This window comes from Gouania willdenowi, chromosome 15, assembly GCF_900634775.1.
Source record: "Gouania willdenowi chromosome 15, fGouWil2.1, whole genome shotgun sequence".
NCBI classification, from domain to species: Eukaryota; Metazoa; Chordata; class Actinopteri; order Blenniiformes; family Gobiesocidae; genus Gouania; species Gouania willdenowi.
The window spans coordinates 23964141-23987427 of NC_041058.1; the positions used below are offsets into that span (position 1 = coordinate 23964141).

General features: G+C 37.7%; 1 protein-coding gene and 1 long non-coding RNA gene across 2 annotated transcripts in view; one reads left to right on the forward strand and one right to left on the reverse strand.

Moving 5' to 3' along the window:
- Window positions 1-272: 272 nt before the first annotated feature.
- On the reverse strand, window positions 273-23160 carry LOC114476769 (uncharacterized). The gene is made up of 3 exons (XR_003675634.1): window positions 23123-23160; window positions 22007-22008; window positions 273-417 (listed from the first exon to the last, which is right to left on the reverse strand). It is a non-coding gene; the product is annotated as an uncharacterized LOC114476769 (long non-coding RNA).
- The window catches only part of wdr11 (WD repeat domain 11), a 90105-nt gene continuing 71370 nt past the window's right edge, over window positions 4553-23287 (forward strand). Inside the window, exons 1-5 of the mRNA XM_028468664.1 lie at window positions 4553-4748; window positions 8663-8774; window positions 14928-15081; window positions 16032-16205; window positions 22041-22242. Coding sequence (XP_028324465.1) covers window positions 4663-4748; window positions 8663-8774; window positions 14928-15081; window positions 16032-16205; window positions 22041-22242 — 728 coding nt within the window. The 5' untranslated portion in view covers window positions 4553-4662. The remainder of the gene's footprint in view (window positions 4749-8662; window positions 8775-14927; window positions 15082-16031; window positions 16206-22040; window positions 22243-23287) is intronic.

Below are 23287 nucleotides of genomic sequence, written 5' to 3' on the forward strand. Positions count from 1 at the left end.
TGTAAACAGACACGCCCATGAAGGTGAACATGTCAGCATCCTTCACACAGTGCTATGTATGTATTTTCTACAGTCTATGTATGTACCGGCGAACGCCCCGCCCCCACACTCTGTCTCATGTTTATAAAGCAGCAGGAGCTCGACTACGGAGTGGGTGGGAGGAGGGCGGGTCGTCCTCTGGCCCAACGTCACTGTGCGGAGAGGAGGAAGTCAGTGTCCCGTCTATAGACACACCCACTCATGAAAATGCATAAGTAGGCCACAAATCAGCCTGTTTGTGTAGAGTTGGTCAGAAAGTGACTTTTCAGAGGCTAAAACTTTGGAAAACAGGCGAGTTTGGGTAAATAAACCTCAAATACTATGTTTTTGGGGTTCTTAGAACAAATGAAGATAAGTGAGAAATAGCATGATATGATACTTTTAATGATAAAACAATTTTTTTTTGTACTTGAAAGACTTTAGTTTGTACTTGAAGGATAAAAGAAAAAGAATAATGAAGACATGTTTTTGTATGTAAAAATAATGCTGCATTTGTTTGTTAGGTACGTTTCTTATTTGCAAAGCAAAAGCATTAGTTTATGAATGATGTTTAGTATTTGCAAATCACACTGAGTTTGTTAGTAAATCATTAGGTCACAAAATTTTTTTTTAAAAAATCACTGCAAATGTGAGGATCCACACACATAGTGGAGAAATGAAACCCAGGAACTGCACAACACAACAAGGAGAACCCTCTAATCAGACGCACCTTTGGCTCCCAGCAACTGAAGCAATCTAGGTTTAAATGAGAGTTACACAACTCATAATTCACAGCAAAATAATTCAGAGATTAGAGTTGGCCTTGTACTTGGCCGCCAAAGAATAAAAACCCCACTAAATCTGACAGAAATGCACTAAACTACTCAAAATAATTCATTATAACCATGTTAAAGCAGTTATGGTACATATTGTGAATGTAACATTGTTTGACAAACTAACACATTACAATTATATGAAAACCTGAACACAATATAAACAAAAAAAAGAATCAGCCACAATATTTGTTCTTGGTTAATGTTCATGTCTGAAGAAATTGATCCTAATTAGTCAAGACAATGTCAGAATTAAAAAAAAACCAATAAACTAAATATACAACATGCCTGGACTTAGGGGTCATATTCATTTTCCATTAGCCTGCATAAGGGAAAACAAATCCCTTTGTGATTAACAAGAGTAAATAATGATTAACTTAACCCAAGAAAAGTAAAGTACAACAAAATAAATAGAAGATAGAATAGAAAGATGTCAAGACCAATCATAGGAGGTGAGTAGAGGGCTATCTAGAGACTCCAGTCCACCTAACAGTTGGGTTTTTGGATGGTTGGATGAAGCTGGAGAAAACCTATGCAAGCACAGGGAGCACATGCAAACTCCACACAGAAAGGAGCCAATTGTCCACCCTAGGGCTTGAACCCATTGCCTTCTGGTTGTGAGGTGGATGCAGCTCAGTGATGTGATAGGCCACTAGAGTCCTTGGTTCTGCCATACATTGTTGTGACCCATTTCAGGAATCCAAGCCAAAAAGCAGAATTTAAAGATTTATATCCAGTTTGTTTATATGATCCCCCCAGATTTTAGAGTACGACCACTCAAATCAAATGATTAATAAAGAGCACTTTATGCATGTTTCTTTTGCATTAGCAAACTCAATTGCATATTGTCACTGACAGACATGTATATAATTTTTCCCTCTATTTAAAAAAAAATAATAATTGGTTTGAAAGCATAAAAATATGACAATGTGAATATTATTATAACCCATATGTTTTGTGCCATTACCTTTTTAATGTCCATCTTATCATTCTTGTCAAGCTGTAATGAATACAACACAATGAAAACACAATGTAGTATTGTCGGTGTGTGAAAAAATTAATTAGCCTCCCTGTAAAAATGGCTAATTTTCCGTAAGCAATTGAGAAACAATTTCCTTGTTGCATATAAAACAGAAATAGTGCAGCCATAAGGCAACAGTTCCCTTTTCTTCCTTCTTTTTTTTTTTACAACCAGACTCACTCAGCCATTCATTAATATTAATGCAGCAGATGTTCAGTTCCTGGTTGATGGAAGTAAATCAGCAATATCTTGTGGGGATTTCTCTTCTCAGAGTTTGACATCATAACTCATTCTGACATCCAGTGTTACAACCATAAGGTAAGACTGTTTGAATTGTGGAGGAGGGCTTCCAACCATTCTGAACGCATGATTCAAGCAGTCAGTTCATTGGTGTGGATTTAGCACTTATTGAACAACATGAGGCTGTGAGAATTTTATATGAAGAAAATTAGATTTGAGCTTTTTGTCGTTCAACGGTATGAAACAGTTCGAGTGCATTTAATGGTGCAGTAAATTTTAGGTAAGTCATTTCACATTCATTGCAATATTGTTCCTGTTCCTGTTCCTACTTTGGTTGCACACAGTCTTCATATCAATGGAATAGTACTGCACACTAACTCTGGAAATTCTGCTGAACTGAATTATGCTTCTATAATCCTGGAAGTCACACATTATAGGTTGGTTATTGATGTGTTTGGGGTGCACACAATGACCAAAGGCCCAGAGCCATTTCTAGCTTTGTGGGGACCCTATTTGTTTTATTCATGGTTTATTTGATAGGAACAAATACTAATACATATACTGTGGACATGAACTGGAGCCTAATGCAGGTAACATAATGTTTGTAGCTGGTACTAATTTGCAACACTAGTCCCTTTGGAGTCCAATGATTTTGACTTAGAAACACCTCACAAAACACTAGGCACAGCTTAAAGTTGCATTTTATATCTACGTTCTACATTTATATTCAGGTACATTAGGGATGAAGACAGATTAATTTCATTTTCATTAAGTAAGAACGAGGATACAGCTTTGGGGTCCCCTTGTGGCTCATTGGGCCCTACACAGGGACAGGCACAGGGAGGGAACCTATAGCGAGAAACGGGAGAAACGGACCTTGACCATGTCCCTGAATTACGACCACGGATGCTCAGGCGGAGTATCTTTGTCCTTCTTAAGGTTTTTTTTCTTCAATGACGAGCATGACATTGTATCAAAGGTAAGGTGGAATTGGATCCTGCCCTATGAGGATTAACTGAAACGTTTTGATATCGGAAGAACTGATGCAATGAAAAAACCTTTAGTGGTTCTGGAAAAACAACAACAACAAGCAACTAATGAGGATATCTATACAAATACAGTGAAGTCAAAAGTACAATATTTGTCTTTCTAATGTAGTGGGGTGACGTTACTGAGTATTCCCCAAAAGTAAAACTCAAGTAAAGCATACATCTGTGAGCTACTTCATATGTACTGTATTCTCGGAAAAGCTACCAGTTAGAAAGAACTTCTTCAATACTACATTTTCATGGTTTCACTTTAATTAGAGTGTAAGATAGTCTAGCAGTAACTTTATGTTGAGGTTTCAACATGAAACACTTTATTTCTCCTAATTTATGCAATTGTTTCATTTTTATTAAATCCATCTTGCGTTTTTTAAGAATATATATATATATATATATATATTTAACATACCACTGACAATGCACCAGATCGGCAACACTTAAAAACATTTCTCACAATGATTCAGCAAAAATAAACAATTAAGATGGTAAATTTAATACTAAAATTTTATCAGCACTATTTAACTTTACTAAGTAGTAACTACATGTGTCATATGTATTCATCTTTGTCAGTTTGAAACCTGGAAAGTAAATCTGATTTTAGATGGAGCTCATTGGTGACTAGAGCTACGGAGGGCCCCTCACTTGGTCCATGCGAGCTACCTGGTGCCCGCGGGCACCGTGTTGGTGACCCCTGATTTAGGTAAATGCAATTTAAGTTGATTTTGTTACTGTCCCCTACTGCTATAAGTCACTTTACACAGTCTTCAATATGACAAAAGTTTTTAAAGGATACCTACAGTGTGTTTACAATTTCTAGTAAAAACTAGAAACTTGGTGGAGTAACAAATTGTGCTGCAGTCTCGAATGAAAACGAGAGTCCTAAACTCATTTAGACTTCCCTAGTTAAATAGAAGTTGAATTAATACTTAAACTATGAATTATTATTAAGGGCCTTACAGGGTTTTAGTTATTAAGTTATTAAAGTTTTTTATCCTCCTCCAAAAATAATATTTTCTTTTTCACTAATTGCATGTTTATGATAGCCTCCCTGTGTTGCATGTGCTAAATTGAATGTTAAATGGTTGCAAAAGTTTCTGTAAAAGATCTTTAGGGTATTGCTCAAAAGCAGACAGTCCAAAGCTTAAAAAATGATTCTTTAGCTTTTCAGAAATCTTAATTTAGTATTTTTAAAATCAATCTGTATTTTTTATTTATTATTATTATTATTATTATTATTATTATTATTATTATTATTATTATTATTATTATTATTATTATTATTATTATTATTATTTTTTTTTTTTTTTTTTTTTTATTTTTTTTAGGAATTTCCAGGAAATATTTTGCAAGCGGAACTTTTGTGCGCTAATCGTCGTTTCTCCACGGCAGCATGAGGAAGCACCTCAACACTTCCCGTTGATAACAGTCGTTCACCTGGAGCTAACTGGCTTTAGCCTCATCTTGACGGCTCATCTTAATGTAGCATCAGCACCTATTATTGACAATGATTCCTTACACTGTCAACATTAAGCTGGCGGCTCGGACGCTCACTGGCACTCTCAGTTTGCAGAATAAAACAGCTGTAGATTGGTGAGTACCGCAGCTGTGACGCTAGCTTCTGTTGGTAGCCTGTCAGTTCATTACTTAGCGAATGACAGATATATGTACAAAACTAATAATGTCAATGAATACATTTAGTTTCTTCCTGTGCATTCCTTGCTGCTTCTATCGATGTCTTTCTTGCATGTTGCTGTTTGTGCGGTGTTTGTTTCTGCAAAGCAGATAGATAGATAGACCCCTAGGCTGCTGTGTGTCATGTGATTATGTGACATTTTGCTGTATGGTGGATTCTCATGGTTTTCTCTCACAGTGAACAGACACATCGTGTGATTACAATGTGAATCCATTTAACGGCACAATGATGAATCACTGACGCGAACCTATTCCAGTGTCCTGTTGTCAGACCTTCTTCTGCTGTTTGTTTTATTAAGATACATCCATGTTTTTCCTTAAGTGACCTTAGTGTAAATGTGTAAATTTAATGTTTTTTTTTTTTTTTTGTTGTTGTTGTGGTAATTCAACCACATTATGACGATCTTGTGTTGTCATCTTTAAACAGGCATATTGTGCTCTGAACCTGGGATAAAATGCTTTTCAATGCACTAAAGCAGTTAAAAGTGGCTCTGGTTTAGTGAAGGTTTTTCTTCTTTGCATGTCAATGAGACTACTGCGTATGACTAACAGGGAGATTTTTAAACACTTTATTGTTGATTTAATGTTTTTGCGGCTTATTTTTAAGGGTTTTTTTTCTTTTAGTGCTGATTTTAATGTTTTTATTGATTTTTAAATTGTTAAAGGTTTGGTAGTGGCTGTTAATACATGATATGTATCCATATACCGGCATTCTATCCGTATGCAACGCCCCTCATTGGCCAGTTTAGGTAATGTGATAGGTGCACCATGTGACCTAAACTTGGGGATGCCCTGCGCACCTGTGTTTGACGCGCGTTTGTTTCCTTGTGCGCTGATCTGATGTTGACATCAACAGTTTATTAATAAAAGCAGGCTTACCGCTAAAACAAACATAAATATGTCATTTGTATGAGGAAAAAATAGGTTTTAATTGTCAGTTTCAAGTCACTTTTGCTTTGTCGGGTTCTGGTCAAAGCTTGTATAAGGTTCATATCATAAATGGTCTGTGTTTTAAAGCAAATCGGCAGCTGACAAAAACGCCAAAACACAAAACTTGTCTCTCTTTTTTTTTCTCCTCGTCCTCTTCTGCACCTGCTCATTCATTCTCCAATTTCTTTTTTTTTTGGTCGATTAATCATTATGTGTGCCATAGTCTTGGGCGACCAACCATTTTCTTGGTTGACAACAGCCCTACCTCCAGTAACGTCATCTTTCATACGGATAGAATGTTAGTATATGGATACGTATTACGTACTAGGAGACACTTCCTAAATGTTTTCTGTTGCACTTTTTAATCATGTAAAGCACATTGAAATGCCTTTGCTTTCTCTATCTGACTTTTTCTGAGTCGACCCTCGATGCCAAAGCTCCACCATAGATTTCAGTTTATCCTGATTTGGTTTATAGATTTTTTTGATTTTTTTTCAGCAGGATAAGGCCAAAAACAAAACTCCCACATACACTAGCCTCAGGCTGTATGATAATATTTCTAACATGATCATTAGCTTAACTTGCTGTTTACATGCAGATCCAGTGAGCACTAGATTAAAAAGGGCAAATTGCGATTGCGAATTCACAACTTATCGTCAAAATTCAAAGAAAACTGAAGATGAATTTTGTACTAAGGGAATCATGGACTACACACATTCACTCCTACATTTAATTTAGAATGTCCAATTATTTTAACACACATACGTTTACTGTGGGAGAATAGAAACCCACACATGGGTAATAACATGCAAATACCGCCTACGAAGGACCACGCTTGGATGGATGAACCCACACTGGAGTCGCTTCGATGCAAAAACGCAGCCCCTAGCTTAAAGCAAACAATTAGCAGTTTCTTTTACAGCTGCTGGAGACAATATTTTTTTTAACAAGATAAAGACAGTTAGATCACATAGATCAATACATCGAAGATCATTTGGCAAAAAAAAAAAAAAGATGTGAAAAGTTGAAATTGCCACTGAAAAGTTTGTTACAATCTACAATGTAAACACTCGCTTATTAACATTGTCGAATACATTGTGGGATATGAAGTCCCATAGAAGTGTTTTAGCACTTACTGCGATTTCTTGTGTTTCTTTGCCAGACAAGGAGGACACTAGTGATTCCCTTGACACCTTTTTTGTTGTAGTTTGTTCCAGGTATTACCCGTGAATAGGGATGCGCCGAAATGAAAATTTGAGGCTGAAGCCGAATAAAATATAAACTCTTGGCTGAAAACCGAATTTCGAATGCTGTTAAGTTTTTCACAATTTTTTTTAAAATAGTGCATAAATAGCCTAGAATACATTTTTTAACTATTCCAGTAGCCTTTGCTTTTCAAAGAAAGCACAACAAGTTTTTCATTTATATTAGCCCTTCAAATAAAACAAAACATGCATTCCAAAAAAAGTGCATTAAAGGGGAGGTGTGATGAAAAAAGCACTTTATAATGGTGGGTGTTGATAGTGATATACATCCCTTCAATTTTGCCCACGTTGGCAGGTGACGTCACCTAACACGCCTCCTAGAATGTGAGCTCCTCCCTCTCTAACTATCTAACATCTAAAACACTGCAGTTTAATATAGAATATATATTATACTTTATTGCCATATATGTAAATGCAAACTGCACTACTGGATGCCCAAACTGCACTACTTTTTCTGCTGCCGATCGTGTTGGGAGTCACTGTTTGGAGCCACGGACCCATTGTTTACACACATCAGCTGTTAGCACTCTGTGCAAATGCTACACCAGTTTATGCAGCGAGACCCGGTGTAGTGTAAGGAGGCACGATGGGGATGTTTACGGATTCGTGGCTCACAGCGCTAACAACAAACTCGGTTGTGGAATTGGACGGTTTACGCGGTGACGGACGATGGAGAGTGGTAAGGAGAGAGTCTGGCTGTGTTTGTGTGTGAAAAGGAGGAGCTGCTGCTACTGCTGCTGTGCTCCTGCAGCAACGCGCACACACTTCTCTGACTCAAAATCACTGCACGTTATTTGATTGCGTCATTGCGTCACACGCTACTATTCGGCCTTGATTTTAACTCCCAAAACCGAATGTTGCTTTTTTTGCAACATTTGGCCGAATATATTCGGTGGCCGAATATTTGGTGCATCCCTACTTGTGAAGGCTGTGATATCACCTCACTCTAGTTGACGTTTCATTTCGGCTAGATACTTCAGATTGGGATATATCTATATAAACCCCAAAATGAACATCCGCTATTGTTTTTCCACAACCTTCTGTACGTAAAATGTGTTGGAAAGTTACTTTGCCAGGGTTTTTTGGGGGGGCAAACGGAAGAAATCACAGTAAAAAGGAAGTTAAAAAACACTGCTGCTGTATGATCAGTCTATGTGACTTCACATCTTACAATACAATTTGTAAAAAAAAATTCCGACAATGTCAATAATAGTGTTTGCAGTGGGGATCAAAACTAACTCTCAAGCAGTAATTACAAACTAATCGTCTCCAGCAGCTTTTAAAAGGAAAGCTGTATTATGCAAACTTAAAATAATAATTGCATACCATTTCCTGTTTGAGATCCCAATTTTACTACCTCCACCAGTTTCATTTCATTATCATTTCATTTGTTTTCAAATCTTTTACGAGCTTTTACTAAAAAGATATATATATATATATATAATTGTGCAATATAAACTGTGGATTTAAACCTTTTAAGCTTCAATGTACAAGTCAACAGGTGTTTGCCCTACTTTTGCAGAGATAATTATTACATTTCTCCTACTGGTTTTTGTAAAGTGTTGTCCACCAGATGAATGGATTCATTTGGTTTGGTCTTGTCGTCATGTCCTGTAGGGGTTGGCAAGGGCTAATTGCACAGGGATGTCACTCCAGCATTCTCATAATCGATCCAAAAACAGCGCAGACCATCCAGGTGCTGGAAAAGCACAAAGCAAATGTGGTCAAGGTAAGTTTCAGTCATGTTTTTATTCTGTGAAAAATGTCTTATTTCTGTTTCATATGAACCATGAGCGATCGCAGTGGCTTAGATTGGATAATACAGATGTGTTTAAAAGCAAAACTACAAATAAATGCTATTTTAAGGAGGATAATTGACATTTGTAGCAATTTTTTTTTTTTTTTTTTTTTTTTTTTTTTTTTGGGGCTAAGCAATGAAACAAACACAGAAGGGTTGTGCAAAAAAAGGAAATACATTCTGTGCAAATCAAGTCTGTATCTGGCTCATGAAATCAGATACAGAAAAAAAAAACCCATTAATGCCTGAACTGGAGTGGGATGAAGTAAAAGTTATTTGAACCCTCCCCAGTGTCAAAAAAGGACAATTGAGATAAAAACAAAACATTAATTTCTTAATGGCTTATGAATAATACAAACTTTCTTATGTGTCTGCATGTGTAGAATCAACACTTACTGTACATATTCACTGTGTAGTTAAATCCTAAATATGAATGCAGGTCTCACCCTTCAGCGTCCAGTATCATATATATGCACCTATTAACTAGGGGTGTGTATTGCCTGGCATCTGGCGATACGATTCATATCCCGATACATAGATCATGATTCTATACAATACAAAATATCCCAATATTAAAGTATTATATATATATATATATATATATATATGACTTAAGAAATAATTAATGTGTAAATGTGTACACCTTCATGAGAACATTATGTATGAAATATATTTAACACTCATAACATTGGCTTTAACATGCCATGTGCCAACAACTTAAAGGGGACATGTCATGCTAAATCCACTTTTTTAGCCCTTAAATGCATTTTGTTGTATATTTAGAGTGTTTAGAAGTACAGAAAAAATCAAATTAGTCTCTTCAGGTGCTCCGTAGATATCTTTATATTCTGTTTTGGTCATATTTTTCAATCTGTTTCGATTTTTCTATTCTCTATTATGTTTTTTAAACTATTACATCACAGTATTTGCAGCGTAACTGCCAAATTAGGACATCGACTCCAGGCCCAACACTTCGAGCAATCCGCCATTTTTATTTCTCGCTGCGATTTTGTAGTCAAAGCTCAAGGATGTCGAAGTTACGAGAGGAGAAATCAAAATGTTCGGTTGTTGGATGTAGTAACCCACACGCTTCATTACACCGTCTCCCAGCATCAGAACCTTTTCGAAGTACCTGGTTGAGTTTTATTTTTCACGGAAATGTACCCACATCTGTGGGTAAGGTCATTTTTGTGTGCGCGAAGCACTTCAAGGATGACTGCTTCAGCAACCTCCGCCAGTATAAAGAAGGATTTGTCGAAAGACTTTGTCTGATCGAGGGGTCAATTCCTTCTATCTTTGGAGACGACGAACAGAGCACTTCGGTAAGCTGTAAGTAACGCTAAAAAGTGTGATGATAAGACGTCCCTGTCATTGTTTTGTTAGCATTAGCAGTTGCTTAGCAGTTGCACCGTCTTCAGACTTCATATGTTAGCGCTGTGTGCTCGTTTTAGATCCTTGATGATATGGCTTACGTGATTTAATTTAAATCTAAAGTTTTCATTAGTCATTTAATTTTGCCGTTTTCGTCTCCGAAAGGACTGTAATAAAATACATTTTGTGACGTTAGCTTGGCGCTAGCGTTAGCTCGGTGCTTGTGTTAGCTCACTTGTTAGGGTTCTGCAGGTTCATCATCTTCATTTTCATCTCGCTCCGCCGGGTCAGACTCTGGCTCGAACATGTAAGGCTGGATGGACAAGTCTTCCGTTGTTGACATTTTGTAAATAACCTCTGAATAAAAATTTTATGCGCCACTACATAGCCGTATCTCTTCTATCAAACTACAAAAATGGCCGAGCAGGGTGGAGTTGAACCGAGTGTCACCTGAAGAGGGGGCGGGGTATGAAGTGTCTCATTTGCATTTAAAGAGACCGCACCAAAACGAGTTGCTCTCAGAAAAGGGGTAGAAAAGGGTCCTGTGGAGCTATAATAATGAGGAATTCAGACCCAAGCATTGCAGTTCTGCTTTATATAGACCACAACTGTATGATTTATATGTAAAAAGAAAGGATTTAAAACCATGATATGTCTCCTTTAAAATAAAAGAATAACATAAAATCTGCCTGTGGCTTTTAAACCAACATTGACTTTATCGATCCGAGTCTCGTGATATATAGTATCGTGATATATCGCTGATTAGATTTTTTTCAACACCCCTGCTATTAACCTCTATTTCAATATAATGTTTCATAATAAGACTCCCGTATATAGATGATACATATTACTTTTCTTGTCTAACACCGATAAGATATCTTGTTTTTGTTGTTTTATTTTGCATTATTATTGTTAGTTTTGTGCTTTGTCAGTCAGAATTATTCAAATCTTAAAAAATATAAAATATGGTAGTTTTATATTACACTGTAGTGGTTTTATAGTGAGACAAATAGTGTTTTTTATTTGCTTTTCTTGCTCTGTCTGTTTATTGGCTTTTTTGTTAATGTTTTTTTGTAATGTATTCACCCATTGTATACTCACCTTGGAAAGCACTGTGATGAGTGGGAGTGTTTTGGGTTCTTTATAGAGCAAAACTGAAAAGTTTGGAAACCATATTGACCAAGTAATGCTTCTGTCTCCCGCTAATACTTGAGTTTTGCACCTCGGAGTTAAATAGATTTAGTTTGCCTCTGGCAGACAGGTTCATCATGTATACACACCCCAGCTACACTCATAAAGTTGAATTTGGTACTGATGAAAAAGCCAATTTTATACGTGCAAGAGTCTGTGTGTGTATGTTTGTCTGTCTCGTGAAAAACTTGGCAATCAATGGGCAATACATTTTACTGTTATTATCAGCACCAAGGCTTAAACTGAGACTTTCATTCTTCACTCACAGCACAGTGCAATCGTGTGAAGTAGCACGGCCTCAACAGCAGGCCATTGCTCACCACCTGACTCAGCCAAGAAAAGCCAGCGGAATAAAAATAACTTTTGCTACAATGAAGTGCATTCTGGGATAAAGGAAATTAAAACATGATCAATTATTCAGGAGTAAGGCTTAGGGTAACCCATGGATATGCCTGTCACTTAAAGGGGGGGAGGGTATTATGTTTTTTCAGGCACATAGTACCATTCTATAGCATACTCAAATAACTATGCTACCAATTTTTTCTGGGAAAATGCAGCAAATATAAAAAAATATAATATATAATATATATTATAAAAATTAACACACCCCCTTCAGTAATCATACAAATACGTATGGATGTTGTTTACCTCTGTTTTTCTGTGTGCTGTATTTGGCTATTTTCTACATTTTTTCATCGCTACAATACATTATAATGATTATCAAAGTGAGGAATGCTAACGTACGGACGGCGATATATCTTTCCTGTCACCGACACACACACACACACACACACACACACACACACACACACACACACACACACACACACACACACACACACACACACACACACACACACACACCTCTGAAACAGAAAAGAGAGCGGAGGGCGAGGAGAAGGCACAGACTGCAATAAAATATTAATATATATATATGGGGTGGATATCAGTGTAAATGGTGTGAAGCAGTGTGAGCAGTATGATGGGTTATGCAACGAGGGAGAGTAGTGGGGGGTAGTCTACAACCCAGCACAACTCTGTCTGCCTGGACATTCATCCCATTGCAGCCCATTAGAGCTATGTGTAGATGGTGGATCGTGTTTGAATATAATGTTGGTGTTTTTACTCAATGATCTTAGTTCATTATTCTTATTTTTAGGTTTAGAGCTATTTTTCCTAGTGGTTAGGTTACCGCTATTATACATAAGTAGGTTTTGAGTTTTCTTTTAAAGGTGGAGAGAGTAGCAGCCTCCCGTACTAAGACTGGGAGCTGGTTCCAAAGGCGAGGAGCCTGGTAGCTGAATGCTCTGCCTCCCGTTCTACTTCTAGACACTTTAGGAACTTCCAGAAGACCAGCAGACTGAGAGTGGAGTGTTCTGCCCGTACGATAGCGCACTAACAGGTCTTTATGATATACAGGAGCTTGATCATGTAGCGCTTTGAATGCTAACAGGAGGATTTTAAACTATAATCTAGATTTTACAGGAAGCCAATGAAGAGAAGCCAATACTGGAGAAATATGCTCTCTCCTGTTAGTATCTGTTAGTGTTCTAGCTGCAGCATTCTGAATTAACTGGAGACTTTTTAGTGAGTTACTAGGACATCCTGACAGTAGTTACAATAATCTAATCTAGATGGAACAAATGCATGGATTAATTTTTCAGCATCACTCTGGGCCAAGATGTTCTTGATTTTAGAGATATTACGGAGGTGGAAGAAGGCTGTCCCGGTGATTTTTTTTGAAATACGAGAATTAAAGGATAAGTCGGTATCAAAGTTATCTCTCAGCTGTTTGCTGTGACTGCAGCTGATTTGACGGCGCTGGAAGCGGGGGAGGGGTACAATTTTTGTTTATGTTTAAATTTTTTATTTTAATGCGTTCATTAATGAGTACAGACAACAGAAGCCATGGGTTTCTTACAAAAGTATTTAAAATAAGTAAATGAAAAGCTAAATCTGCGGAGGCGGGTGCTTTCGGCTGAACTAAGGAAGAAAACATAGGAGGGGGAGGGGCTCTGCGGTGGGCGGTAACTCGGCTTGTGACGAAAGGTCCGAGGTGTCTCTAGGAGGTGAGGGCCTTCCTAGGAGGACTCAGGTGTATTTACACCTAAAATGGATGCTGTCAGAGTTTTTAAAGATTACTCAAACATACATGAATGAGCCAAGGCAACACTCCAGGTATGTTTTTAATGAGGAAATGACATAGTAACTTGATATAAATCTTAAAAAAGTTGATTTTACATAATACCCCCCTTTTAAGATGTGGAACAAGGTAGTAGCACATGATCCATTTTTTTTACCTAAAAGTATGGATGCAAGATTTGTGAGATGGGGTTCACAAGGTTTAACAGCATACTGCACATTTTACATAAGGGGACTATGAATAGCTTCCAAAATCTGAAGAGGCAGTTTGGCTTGGATAAGGATGATTTTTACAGGTACCTTCAGGTCTGGCATTATATTATCTAAATACAGAAGGGATGTTCACAAGTAAGCTGGGATAAAATTCCGTTAAAAATGTTTATAGAGGCTTTTTGAGCTGGATCTAACCAGAAGCTCATCCAAAAAATCTACAAGGGGTTACAACAAACCAAATGTAGTTCACTCACTGTATGTAAAACAAAAATGGGAACAGGAAGGAAATCTGGTTTTAAAACAAGAAGATTAGGAGAACTTATGTGAGATACAATGGGAAACTTCAAGCTCAACTGTATGGCGAGAGTTTTACTGGAAAAATCATGTGAGGTTTTTCATTACTCCAGCTCTAAAGAGGCTCTACATAAATTCCTCTGCATGCTGGCGACAGTGTGGGTGCCTCGAAGCAAAGCATTTTCCCATGTTCTAGTCCTGTGCATCATTGATCCCATTTGGCAGGAGATACATCAAATTTTACAAAGTGTTTTTCAGACAGACGTTCAATTTGAGTCACTATACTTGGGTGCCATAATATCAGAAAATGTTTCTTCTAATGTCATTGAGGGTTACCCCAACATGTTTGTAATATTGCTATATGGATGTATGGATGTTTGATGGGTCCTTGCACGCTTTTGTACTGCTTACTAAATCTGGGATACTTTACTGTAGGCCACAATTGTACAATTGCAGATGGCTGAATGAGAAGTACGATATGTATTATCGTTGAACGTATGGACCTGGAAAAAAAAAAACAAAAACAAAAAACACACAACTCATATGCCCTGTATGCATTTTGGTAGTAGCATAATAACAGACTAACTCACTGATTAAAGTTTTCCTGTAAAACATTTGAATGAATGCATGAATGAATTAACTTTATTTTGAAAAAGTACTAAAAAAAATATTCAGGAGTACCTTTGAAGTGTTACACTGACAATAATGTTTTATTTGTGATCTTATATTTAGTATTATATATTTTTACAAGTTTGATCCATCCTTTATCAACCAGCTGAAGTGCATTTCACCATGTGTAGTTCTGGAGATGCTGTGAGTCATGCTGCAATTCCTCACTTTCCTTAGCACACAACTAATGCTTTGCTCTGGCAGGTGAAATGGTCCAGAGAAAATTACTACCACAACATAAGCTCGCCTTATTGTTTGCGACTGGCCTCTGGAGACGCATCAGGGAAAATCATTGTGTGGGACGTGGTCAGCGGCACTGCCCACTGTGAGATCCAGGAGCACTCCAAACCAATCCAGGGTAAGAGCTCTTTCATACTAGAATTAGATTTTACCACAGCAGCACAAGCTGTTGCTCACCTGTGTATTTTAGAGGCTGTTTCTTGCATTGCTGGGACACATCACACTTTTTTTTGTCAAAGTAACTTCTGTGGTCATTCTTTGTATTGAACGTACACTTTAAAACCACATTAAATGTCCGTGGAGATATTTTTTACATTGTCATTTATTTTTGGTAAAGTGTGCATACTATTTAAGTAAAATTTTGTTAACATTTTTACTAAAGAATTTGTGAAAATGCTAATATTCTTTGTGGAGGAAAAAAAGGACGGTACTTTTTACTTGTGAAATATGTATTTTTTGTTTTGTTAATACAACTCTTATTGCTTAAGGCAGTGTCTCTCAAATGGGTGTACGTGTACCCCTAGGGCTACACGATGGCACTGCAGGGGGTACTTAGAGAGAGAGAGAGAGAGAGAGAGGAAAATTAGCAAACAAAGTGTCAGTCTTGGTCCCGCCCAGGAGCCAAAATAGTTTGAGAACCACTGAGTTTAATCAGTTTCCTTAAATAAACAGAGTAGCTTCAGCCTTGTGTTTAATTGTTGCAACTAAAATATATGAATTTACTTTAATGGAAGAACACTGAGTGAACTCGACTTCCATGCTTCTTTTCAATCTTCAAAAATACATTTGGGTTGGTTCAGCTTAATTCAGATAATTTCCACTCTCTCATCTAAAAATATATCCAATATAAGTGTAATTCACTTGCAAGTTATGAGTAAAATTAACCGAAAAACTATTTCTAATTTAGACCTAATCTATCTAAGATATATGAACAACAATTAAGGCACAGTAACCATTTGATTTGTGTTGCTAAACACAAATGTTTTAAGGCAGTTGGTTCCTCAAACCATTTGAGTTGCACTAAATTGTTGGGTTTTACAGTGCATCTTGTTTATACCTTTTCATCAGACTTGGAGTGGCTCTGGAATCAGGATGCTTCTCGGGATCTCCTGTTAGCTGTGCATCCTCCTAACTATATAGTGCTTTGGAACGGAGACACTGGCACCAAGCTGTGGAAGAAGAGCTATGCAGAGAACATCCTCTCTTTTTCTTTTGACCCCTTTGATCCCTCCAACATGGCTCGTAAGTTACCCCAAATCCATCCCTCACTCGCCATTAGTTTTGCTCCCATTACAGGTGCTGGTGTTAAAATTAGAATATCATGAAAAAGTTGATATATTTCAGTAATTCCATTCAAAAAGTGAAACTTGTATGATGTATACCAGGGGTCACCAACCTTTTTGAAACCAAGAGCTACTTCTTGGGTACTGATTAATGCGAAGGGCTACCAGTTTGATACACACTTAAATAAATTGCCAGAAATAGCCAATTTGCTCAATTTACCTTTAACTCTATGTTATTATTAATAATTAATATTTATCTTTGTGGAAACACTGATCATCTCAATGATTTCTCACAATAAATATATATAGAAACAGATAAATATCAATATGCAACACTTTATTTTTATATTTTCTCTAAGTGCACATTTTTCAAATTGAACATTTTCAAATGATCACTTCTAAGACAGTCTTGTGAAATCACAATATCCCATTTTAACTAGCTAGCCACTAACATTTTTTAACAAATCATGAATTACTTTGCACCATGTTTGTACAAATAATAACTCATGTAAAATACAAAAGTCAACTCTCAAATTTTTAAATAAATCATGTCACACTTTGAACTGGACACCAAATCTGTTATCTGTTTCTTTGTCAGTTAGTGGGAAGCCTGGCATTGCATGCTGTCAACTAGTGTGTTGTACTCTGGTGTGTAACTTGACACTGCAACTCTGAGTGAGTCTTGCAGATGTGCATCAGTGAGGCCTGTTCTGTGTTTGTTCTTGATGAAGTTCATGTCAGAAAAGGCTGATTCACAAAGATAAGTTGAACCAAACATGCTTGCAACCTTCATAGCTGCTGCGCATACACCACTGTATTTTTCTGTGTCAACAAGGCACCAAAAGTTTGGTGCAGCCTGGTGGGCTTTGAGGTGGAGGTCATTTTTCAGTGTTACAATTTCAATCTCCACATGTTCAGCAACCAGGCTGAATGTTGCACTTAACTGCTCAGCAATGCATGATATGTCCACGTTCATGAAAGGATTAGAAATGAACAACACACATGGCTCAAGCTGATCCAGGTCACAAAACCTGTTCTCAAACTCTTGCCCAACTCTGTTTATGACCTGAGAGTACTTTTCTGCAACTTTGTCAAAAGCCTCAGATGCAGAAGCATTGTCTTTCAGCACCATCTGCACAGAGGGAAAGTGCTGCACTTTTTTCTCTGTAAATGCACAGAGAAAAGGTTCATCTTAGCTTGAAATGCACTTAAAGCACTTATCATATTGGCGACAGTTTTACCTTTGCCTTGCAGCTCACAGTTCAAACTGTTCAGTTTTCCAGTAATGTCCGTTAAAAATGCAAACTCAAGTATCCACTCAGTGTCCTCCAGCAGCACGGTGTCCTCACCTCTGGACTGCATGAACTCTTTGATTTCATCCAAAAGTGACAAAAAACGTTGCAAAATTCATCCCCTGCTGAGCCATCGGATTTCTGTGTGTAGTAGCAGGTCACCATATTCAGCTGACAGCTCCTCCAAAAGTACCTTGAATGTTCTGTGCTGTTTAGCTCTGGAGCGGATGCTGTTTATGATCTTTACGACGGGAGTCATTACGTGCTCAAAGCAGATCACTTTTGCACATAAGGCCTGCTGGTGTATGATGCAGTGGTACTGCAGAAAGTTTGGGAACTCTGGGTCAGCTTTACAGTGAGCAACGAATCCTGTGTGTCGGCCGATCATAGCAGGAGCCCCATCCGTAGTCACTGATACCAGCTTTTCCAGCGGCACCTTTTTTTCCACCAAAAACTCCTTCACTGCGTTATAAATGTCAACTCCCCTCGTAGTTGTCTTCAGGGGCAGTAGTGTCAGAAGTTCTTCTTTTGTGGAGAAATCATCAAACACCATCCGGATAAAGACCATCAGCTGCGCCGTACTGCTGCTTTCCACCGACTCGTCACACTGGATGCTGAACCACCGGCACCTCGCCAGATCACGGTCCAGCTGGTCGGTCAAGTTCCCAGACATCGCCGACACTCTTCTTACCATTGTAGTTGCCCCGGAGAGACTGGAGAGTACATCGGTTCCATACTTCTCGTCTTCAAGCACAGTTTTAGCAATTATCGTCATTGCTTCTTTGACAACCTCCCCATCTGTAAATGCCTTCTTTTTCTTCATCAAGAATTGCGTAGCTCTAAACGAGGCTTCGGTTGCTTTTTGGGAGTTTTTAACCGGTCTAGTGAAAAAAGACTGCTGTTTGCACAAAGCTGCCTTTAACTCGCTGGCCTTTTCTACGCGCAGTGGGGTAACTCTTCTCCTCATATTCGCTGCGTCCGCTAACGTTAGCTTGTTTGTAAGAGCGCAACAAACGCTACGTTTTGGTCATGCGCACAATACTGACCTTTGAACTATACTAGTTGAGACCTCAAAATTAGGGAGATTTTTTAAAGAGAAAATGAAATAATTCAATTTCACAGTGTTCTTTTATTTGAAAAACACATATAAAGTAAAGAACAAATTCCACAGTACCCGTGCAAATGGTAAATGGTGATAGTAGTAGAATAAATAAAATAAATAACATAAAATTAAACAAAAAAGGCATACATTGCATAAATTATCCATCAATCTATGCAATGTATGCTTGAAATAAAAATAATCAACAAAAGGAAAATTAAACATAGCCTATACAACAACGGCTATAACCATAACAGAAACACGTCCCTACACATGGTTGGATTTGATTTTCTCCCGATTTCCTCACTGACATTGTCCGGGCGGACCATCCTTCACTGAGCGTCGTTTCCGGCCGGACAATAATAACGATTACACCTCTTCTTATGCGGTGTAATTGTTATTATTATTACAACAATATTATTATTAAAATAATATAATTACACCGCATAAGAAGAGGAAGAAGAGTCTTCTTCCTCTTCTTATGCGGTGTAATCGTTATTATTGTCCGGCTGGAAACGACGCTCAGTGAAGGATGGTCCGCCCGGACAATGTCGGGCAGAAATCAGGAGAAAATCGGGAGGGTTGGCAAGTATGTATGAAACACAAAAAACACTTTACATTTTAAGTGTTTATATATATGTATTGTCATTTCTAAGTTACATGTAAGTGTGATTTAAACAAGAATAGCTAAATAAATAAATCTATATATATAAAAGCTCACTGGTAAGTGCTGCTATTTGAGCTATTTTTAGAACAGGCCAGCGGACGACTCATCTGGTCCTTACGGGCGACCTGGTGCCCGCGGGCACCGCGTTGGTGACCCCTGATGTATACAATATTTCAAGTGTTTATTTTTTTTTAATGTTGATGATTATAACTGACAACTAATGAAAACCCCAAATTGAGTATCTCAGAAAATTAGAATATTGTGGAGAGGTGTAATATTGAAGACACCTGGTGCGCCTGTAAAGGCCTTTAAATGGTCTCAGTCTAGTTCTGTAGGCTACACAATCATGGGGAAAATTGCTGACCTGACAGTTGTCCAAAAGACGACCATTGACACCTTGCACAAGGAGGGCAAAAGGCTGTTCACAGAGCTCTGTGTCCAAGCTCATTAATAGAGAGGTGAAGGGAAGGAAAAGATGTGGTAGAAAAAAGTGTACAAACAATAGGGATAACCGAGCCCTGGAGAGGAATGTGAAACAAAACCCATTCAAAAATGTGGGGGAGATTCACAAAGGGTAAACTGCAGCTGGAGTCAGTGCTTCAAGAACCACCACGCACAGACGTATGCAAGACATGGGTTTCAGCTGTCGCATTCCTTGTGTCAAGCCACTCTTGAACAAGAGACAGCTTCAGAAGCGTCTCACCTGGGCTGAAGACAAAGAGGACTGGACTGCTGCTGTGTGGTCCATAGTTATGTTCTCTGATGTAAGTGCATTTTGCATGTCCTTTGGAAATCAATGTCCCAGAGTCTGGAGGAAGAGAGGAGGGGCACAGAATCCACATTGAGGTCGATTGTAAAGTTTCCAGTCAGTGATTTTTGGGGTGTCATGTCATGTGCTGTGTTTCCTTTGGTCCAAGGTCAACGCAGCCTTCTACCAGGAAGTTTTAGAGCACTTCATGCTTCTTCTTTTTTTTTTGTATTGAACTTAAGTAATATTCTAATTTTCTGAGATACTGAATTTGGGATTTTCATTAGTTGTCAGTTATAATCATCAAAATTAAAATAAACATTTGAAATATATCAGTCTGTGTGTAATGAATGAATATAATATACAAGTTTCACTTTTTGAACAGAATTACTGAAATAATGAACTTTTTCATAATATTCTAATTTTATGACCAGCACCTGTATATTTAACAGTATCTAATCTAGATCGGAAATATTGCCTCGAGACATCTATTAACAACACCGTGAAACACACGTTATTATGCTTTATTATGTTTACAAGGGTAGTGTTAATTCACTGTAACAGATTTATGGAGAATTATCCTTAAATAGGTTTTGAAGTTAAAAAATCACCTGTGCTTTTAAAACATCCTATTTTTTAAAAGTAATTAAAAAAGAATAAGGTTAATATCAGTAGAAAAAAGGAAACGCAGAGCCACAACAAAAGCTACTCCCGGCTGGATTTGACTTATGCATCTTCCGCTTTTGCTTATGTGTTTAAAAAGAAAGGGATGAAAGACAATATACAGTAAGTTCGCCTTGGGCTCCCAAATTGCTAACTCCGCCACTGCCCACCTGGATTGTTTGTGGTGACAGTTCCCACACTGCTGTTTCGTAGATGCCATTAAGAAGAGAAGAATAGCTCTATGGCTTTAAATAAAGGCAACCAAGATTCACTGCTGCTCATTAGAATCAGCAGTGAATCCACTGCTGCGTTGAGTAACAGTAGGATTCTGCAACTATTCTGTGTCCAGTTGTGGCTACACACTCACAACTGGAGCCTTTTGTTAATCTCCGCTGTGTTTTCTGTTCACATTTACTGCAGCGATGATCTCTGCATGTGTGTTTGCACCTCCTTTTCAGTTGTACTATTTTTCCGGGCTAAAACAATCACCGCAAACATTTCCAGATTTCATTAATCGTATTGCTCTCCCTGCATAACTTTATTTGCATTTCCCTCTCCTATTATTTTCCATTCTGCGATATGCGAGATATGCGCTCCCCACACACACACACACACACACACACACACACACACACACACACACACACACACACACACACACACACACACACACACACACACACACACACACACACACACAGACGTTCCTTGTATGTATATAGATAGTTGACTAAAATATAAAACCCAAGAGTTAATGCAGTTTTTAAAGATTCAATTAACAATCAACCTGATATGGGATGATATTAATGTTTGTAAACTGTGTACGACCACATCACATCTTACTTTCACAAACAATATCAGCTGACTTCCTGTTGGATCACTTACTGACTTGTCCCACCTTTTCCACACAATAACGTACATTTGATTTGAAACCTTCCAAAAGGAAACGCAGTTCTGATTGGATTTCGTACCATGTGAGCATTTTTTGTTTTTACCAGTTAACAAAAACATTAATATATTTTGATATTGTTTTTGTTCACGTGTATTTTTTTGAATTAGTCATAGTCTAGTTAATGTTATGTAGTCAACAAAAGTTATGACAGAAATTATTGGTGAACAAAATGAACACTGCATGTGATGAGTTGCATATCGCTTTAAGACTTCTATGGTTTCCAAGACAGCAACAGCATCAGTGCAGTGAGTCCTTAAATGCATCTTTCCCTTTTGTCTCCAGGTTGTGAAAAGGATGATGTTCATTAAGTTTATCAAACCATGACTAGCAGTATATCACTCCTGAACATCCTTTCTTTCCTCTGTCTTACCAGTGCTGACCAGTGAGGGAATAGTCTTTATCACAGACTTCACTCACTCCAAGCCACCAGGCAGTGCAGGTAAAAAGGTCTACATCGCCAGTCCTCATGCAAGCCCAGCTCACACCAAACCTGCACCCACTGCTGCGCTGGCCCCCACCGGGGCCAAGAAGGCTCTGAATAAAGTCAAAGTGCTCATCACCAACGAGAAACCCACGTAAGATACACATTTTATTATTTTTAATTTATTACACGTACAGAATTTTATAGGTTTTTATGTACAAATGATTATCCAAAGAAATGCTTAATTTAATGCTTATGATAATTGAGTTTGTGTATAAAATATTATACGCAAGTTAAGTAATACAATGATAAACTTTGAGAACTATTGAAGCGTTTTTTATTGTCATTGTTCCATTACTTATGGATTAATCTTATGAACGAGAATAACTGCAAACTTTGAGATTTTTACAAAAATAATTGATAGACTTATTAAAGACTGAAATTCTTTAATTAGCTGAACACAGGTGTCTTTTGCTCTGAATGCCTTTTACATTTCTCTGCATTCTAGGTTGACTTGAGCACTTTGACATAGTGAACATATGGAATCCCAAGTGTTTCAAAAGTTCTGCATTCAGGCAGATCACACAATAACAACAGTGTTTGGAAGGAATATAAAAAGGCTGCTGCTCACACAGTTTTCATTGCTACAGTTAAATGACTACATGTTTTTATTTGATGATAGTTTGTAATGGTGCCTAGCCTTTTTTGCCAAGATTGAGTTCCAGTGACCTGGCTTCCATATACCTGCACATCGCAAAATAGTTAAATAACAAATAAATAGGGAGAAACTTTGGAAGCCGAAACAGGACAACATAAAAATCTGAGACTCTAACGACAAAAGTGGTCATTATATATTACAACAAAAAAGCTGTTTACATGCAATTGAAATGCAGAAAATTAACCTGTGTAGAATTATGGTGCAAATAGTTGAAAGACACCAGGAAACAAATTCATGGTTGATGTGATTCAAGGACTTTTAGTTGTCATTGTCATGTGCATAACATGTAACGTCCCCAAGTTCCCCTTTAAGCCACCTTAAAGAGTAACTAAACACCTGCTTTCTGCTGACCTGCTAAACGTTTTTTTTTTTTTTATTACCGACTTTAATGTTTTTATCACTTTTGGACTTCCGGTCTGAGTGAACGCTGGCGCGACTTGCTGCCGCGACTTGCTGCTGCTGCTCTCCGGTAAATTAGGGC